General features: G+C 47.5%; 1 protein-coding gene across 1 annotated transcript; it reads left to right on the forward strand.

Moving 5' to 3' along the window:
- Window positions 1-489: 489 nt before the first annotated feature.
- On the forward strand, window positions 490-4,372 carry LOC124232382 (ergosterol biosynthetic protein 28 homolog; the record flags this gene model as incomplete). The annotated part of the gene is made up of 3 exons (XM_046649351.1): window positions 490-645; window positions 3,372-3,490; window positions 3,623-4,372. Coding segments are annotated over 3 exons (355 nt in total), but the record flags the coding sequence as incomplete, so codon positions are not given.
- Window positions 4,373-5,792: the final 1,420 nt, after the last annotated feature.

Genomic DNA, 5,792 nt, shown 5'->3' on the forward strand with positions numbered 1-5,792 from the left:
GGTTTGGGCTCTGCTCAAATAACACAGAGCTGAATTCAGGAGAAGACTCAGGGACTGAGGTCTCTTGAAGACCAGATATGGGCATCTAGATAGGTCCCAGTATTTCTGAGTTCTCTCCTACCTCGGCCTTGAGAAGTCTACTGAACCCCTAGGCCTCCTCTGTTGACAGACCACTCTGCAGCATTGCTCCAAACCTGTCCTCATCCACACTCGCTGGGCATTGTCAACACCAGATGGGCTTCCAGGGCAGAGGCGGAAACTGCTACATCCAGGAGTTACTGCCTACGTGGGCTCTTTGTTGGGTTTCTGCTCTCGGAACTCCCCCACCCAACTGTAGACAATTGAAGAAGAGCTGGGCAGTTCTCATTCTGGAACTCCTTCCACTCCTAGTTTCCATGTGCAGCACCAGAGCCTCCCTCTGCTCTGCCCAGCCAAAGGGAGCTAGCTCAGCGCCCTGCCTCCCATGAACCACCAGTGAAGTGGGAGGAGTTTAAAGGAGCCTAAAACCCCCCGCCCCACTTTCTCAACAGTCTTGCTTTTTTTTTGCTCCACAGTGAATGGCCTCCAAGCTCGGACCTTTGGGATCTGGACGCTGCTCTCATCAGTGATTCGCTGCCTCTGTGCCATCGATATCCACAACAAGACGTATGTAAGGGAAGGAAGAGCTTTAGTGTCCTTGTTGGAAGTCACGTGCTAAGCATACCCCCTGTGGTCCTCCCCTCAGAGTCCTGTTAATTTTGATACATTAGCCTAGAGTGTGGACAATAAAAGGTTAATGGGTTCACTTCCTTCCAGGCCTAAAGACATAATAGGCCTAACAGTTCTTTAAAGTTTGACAATTCTTTGGAACTGACATGGCAAACTGGTATTGTCGTGATCCAGTAGCCTGCATCATACCCCATCTTCTTCTTTACATCTTTACTTCTTTGCTGAGGAATCAGCCTTTCTTCTACTAAAGTAGTAGAGGAGTGTGCTCTTTTTAGAGCAGCCACTCACACCTACCTTATTCTCACATTCCTCCGTAAGAAGCAGGAATGACCAGCAACCACAATCCTGAAAAAACCAACCCACAAGTAACCTGTTGTGTGCTTGTGCAGACTCAGTAGGTGAGGGTGAAAGAGAACCTAGGACTCCTGTATTCTTCTCTTGGCTACTCAAATAGAACAGCGTGGACCAGTTGCAGGCAGTGATAGGCTCGGGTCTAGATAATGCTGTAACTCGTGCTGGCCACTGGAGGGGGCTCGAGCTTTCCTCCCAGCAACAGCCATCAGCACAAGGAAGTGGAAAGTTCACTGGGGTAACTGGGTGAGGCCACCAGAACGCCAGCTTCACACTACAGTATTTTTCTGTCTTACCCAAACTCTCAGCGTCTGAGGAAGAGAGGAGGTAATGATACTGAGCCCCCCTTATTACGCTGGATGCTTTCATCCACATGACCTTGATTAACTCTCCTAGCAGCCCTGGGAGGTAGTGATTTTCATTCCTGATTTTGCAGATCTACGTACTCCAGACCCACTTACTTTAAACTGAGGAAGACTGACGCAGATAGGGTTTGAAGCAGCGCTATTGGCCCTGCGGTCTCTCCAACTTCATTTTTAAAATGCTTCTTTTTTTTGAACTTGAAAACTGTGGTTTACTTGTTCTAGACTGACACATATTTTTGGAAGCAGTGTGGTTTAGTGGAAACAGCCTGGGCCCAAGAATGAAAACTGGAAAATGGACTCTGGTCTCAGTTCTCTTGGTAACTAGCTTTGTAGCAGCAAGATCATTATATGCCTTCCCTGCATCTCGGTCTCTTCCCGTATGCAATGAATCTAGTGTGTCTGTCCTCCTCTCAGGGTGACTGGGAGGGAGTAAGGATTGGCTGCTCATTTGAAAGACCTTTACCATGATGAAGAATTGCTGACAGGGTCAGGGGTATATCTTTTGTTGGCTGTGCTTTTGCAATGAGCAAAGACAGCTCAGACTTATTTTTACCTCTGTTAACCCATTCACTTCCCCTTCTCCCAACACAGGACAGCTACAGAGGCTGACTTCTGTTTCCAACCTCGTTTAGCCTGGGCCTTTGGCCTGTGTGCTTCTGCTGTGTACTCTCATTCTATTCCCTCCCTAACCGGAAACTGAAAGTCAACTCCCATGCATGCATATTTACTAAATGTGTAAAAACACGCACAGGAATGATAAAAATCAAATTTACGATACTGGTTCCTTCAGTGACCAGGGGGGCAGCGGGGAGACAGGAGACTGGAATAAGGATACACAGGATGTGATCTGATACCTGTAATATTTTATTTCTTTTTCTTTCGTTTTTTTTTGTGTGTGTGTGTGTGTGTGAGGAAGATTGGTCCTCAGCTAACATCCGTTGCCAATCTTCCTCTTTTTGTGGAGGAAGATTAGCCCTGAGCTAACATCTGTGCCGATCTTCCTCTTTTTTGTATATGGGATACCACCACAGCATGGCTTGATGGACAGTGCGTACCAGGGATCCGAACCCATGAACCCTGGGCTGCCAGAGCAGAGCACGCAAACTTAACCACTTTGCCACCAGGCCAGCCCCTTAATATTTTATTTCTTAGAAAAAAGTATCTGAAGCAAAAATGTCAAAACATTCAGATTTGATGGAGCAGGTACTGGTTGCATAGAGGTTAACTGTAGTAGTCGCCATAATTTTTTGTATGTTTCAGGGATTTCATAATTTTAAAAATTTCCTAGTTAAAAAGATAGCAGCAATCCAAGTGGTCAATCATTCTGTCACCTATCTCTTCTCCACTTCTTTATCAAAGCTGAGGAACAAGTTCTCTTCCCGTGAGGTTGTCACTGTGTCCTCCACCTGACCATTTTCCTAGACTAAGACACAAATAACTGGCCCACAATGCAGGAGCATCTAAAAGCCCAGAGCGGTCCTTGCTGCTCATTGCCCGTTCAGGCCCTTCATTCTGTGGCATCCATCATGTCAGCACTGACCAGCCCCTGGCCAGCACCTGCCAGGTGGGCTTGGACTACAGAGGCAAGGCAATTTGAGTAAGTAGAATATATAAGCGTGGTCGATCCAAAATGTCTACACTGCCTAGGAGTGCCGTCATCCAGACTCTGCTTTGCTGGCTTCACCACTTTGCTAAGACTTGGAGATCCACTCTGGATGGCCGGACCATTCTCCTCTCAGTTTAGCAGTTGAAACCTTCAGTTTTGGCCTGGTAGAAAACAGATTGATGTGATCAGGCAGCCAGGTCTTCCTCAGGAGCAAGTCTCCTCTTCCTTTCGCCATAGTCACTGCCTGGATTTTTACCTGCGTGTATCAAGTCTGACCACTCCATTCCTCTGCGTGGAACACGCAGTCCCTTCAGTTCCCATTTCTGTCTGCTCCCTTGTAGGCTCTACCACATCACACTCTGGACCTTCTTCCTCGCCCTGGGGCACTTCCTCTCTGAGTTGTTTGTGTATGGGACTGCGGCTCCCACGATTGGCGTCCTGGCACCACTGATGGTGGCAAGTAAGCATCCATCCACCCTCGACCCCCGACAGGAACGGTCCCAGCCCTAGAGCTGGTGCTGGAGAGCAGACCCACAAGGTACGAGGAAGCGCTGTGTTCATGTCAGCCACTGTTCTGTTGTCTGTATTCAAGGTTTCTCGATCCTGGGAATGCTAGTTGGGCTCCGGTACCTGGAAGTAGAACCAGTGTCCAGACAGAAGAAGAGGAGTTGAGGCCAGCACCACCACCTCCAAGGCTTCGTCTTCCACCTTCACTTCCTCTTCCTCCATCCTCTCTGCTCTTTAATCTCTTCTTTTCTGCTCTATGATAAGCCCCCTTATCCACTTCTAGCCTTTATGTTTTGTTTTTTTTTAATTTAAAAATTTTAAGATATACCATACATACAGAAGAGTATATGATACATATGCACAACTTAAAGAATTACTTTTAAGTGAGTATGATATACCTCCATCCAGATTAAGAAATTGGCAGTACCTCCGAAACCCTGTGTATCCTTCCCCCACCTGCCACCTCTTCCAGGATCCCTTTTCCAGCCTCCTGCTTTTCTCCTTTTATTTTGAATCTTTGACTTGACTTGTGTGGTGGGAACACGTGAACTCTGAAACTTAAAGCTGCTGCCTTACCCACAGCAGCTGCCACCAAGGGCTGCTGTAAGGGGTGGTCCACTCACGTTGGGCTCCTCTCTGCTGCTGGACCCAAGACCGAACCATCCAAGGAACAGGCAGGTCTTCTACAAAGGGCTCCTCTGTGAGTGAACATGACTCATGTCCTTGTATCTACTGGGGGGTCAGGTTCGGAAGTGTCTGAGCTGCTTTTAGACCATCTGGTCAGCTGTATTTGTGGAACAAATTTTGTAATAAATAGAAAACCTCTCTGTTCTCATCAGTCCTTGTACTTGGACCTCCCCTATACCAGCAGCATTCGTTCCCTCCTCTGAGCCCTGGCTAGGAGCATCACAGCTTTGTGCTGATCAGATACACCAGAGTTAGGAGGACAGCTCAAGACCCAGGCACACCTGGCTGCCTCCAGCCCCTTCTGTCACTTGCTCATTTCTCTTGAAGTCGAATCTTCCTCCTCTCCTTACCCACCTTCAAGATTCACAACTGAATAGTTGGCACTGGTTCTTGTTTTCTTCCTAAGGAAGGAACAGATTCTCGAGAAAGCAGAGGCAAGAAACAGAACAAACAGCAGAGAAGACACAGCTGCATGACCCTGAAAGGAGGTTACTGCCCCCCCAAGGACAGTGCAGTGGAGTGACAGGTGCCCCAGACACAACCCTGGGAGCTCCCACAGGTTGGTTGCTCCCACACAGCGTGTAGACATGAGAGTTCATTCACTGTCTCAGCAAGCAGCTATCGAACACTCGCTCCATGCCAGACACACGGGAAAGAGAAATGGACAACCCAGGCAATGTCCCTGCCCACATGGCCCTTACATTGTCGTCAAGGAAATGTGAGCAACAAGCCAACAGGTCAGAGAACAACTTCCAACAGTGATAAGAACTCTAGAAAACAAGTAATTGTAATCAACAATTGGAAGAGGCATAACTTAGATCATCAGGAAGGGCCTCCCTGAGGAGGTGGGGTTTGAGTTGAGACTTGAATGCCCAGACCTCAGGTGTCTTCAGATATGAGATAGGCATTTAGGGCAGAGGGAGCAGCATCTGGAAGGTAGGAGCAGTTCAAGGAGTAGGATCGGTGTAACTACAGTATGGTGAAGTTAGAAGTAGAAGGTAGGAGATGGGTCAGAAAGAGAGGCAGGAGACTTGTAAGGGATCATACGAAGCTTGAAGTTGGAACTTGAATATATTGGGAACTCTCCATCAGTTAAGGCTCTTTAGGTGAAAAGAGGAAAATTTACCTTAAACCAGCTTAAACAATAAAGATAACATTGGCTCACAAAACTGAAAAGAGGATATAGGCTTCAGGGATGGTTTGATCAGGACTCAGCTCCATTTCTCTGCATTTCTTTCAGCTCTGCCCTCCTGTGTTGGCTTCGTTCTCAGGCTGGCTTCCTTTATGGTGCCAAAAGTAGTGTAGCAGTTCCAGGCTCACATCCCCACAATAGCACATCTAGAAGAGTAGCTCAGTGATAAGGACTATCTTTCCCTTACTCACCAGGTATGGTACGGAGTAAGTAAGAAAAAGAGGCAGTAAGAAAAGCAATGATCTTACAGAGTTAACCTCTGAGTGGAGACCCCATGGAGCCCACCTAAGAAAGAGTGAATGGAAAGCCTACGATGGTTTGGATCCTCTAGGCATGCATCATAGAAGTGTGATTCCAGATACATAAAGACAAGGAC

This window comes from Equus quagga, unplaced genomic scaffold (assembly GCF_021613505.1).
Source record: "Equus quagga isolate Etosha38 unplaced genomic scaffold, UCLA_HA_Equagga_1.0 HiC_scaffold_5212_RagTag, whole genome shotgun sequence".
Taxonomy (NCBI): Eukaryota; Metazoa; Chordata; class Mammalia; order Perissodactyla; family Equidae; genus Equus; species Equus quagga.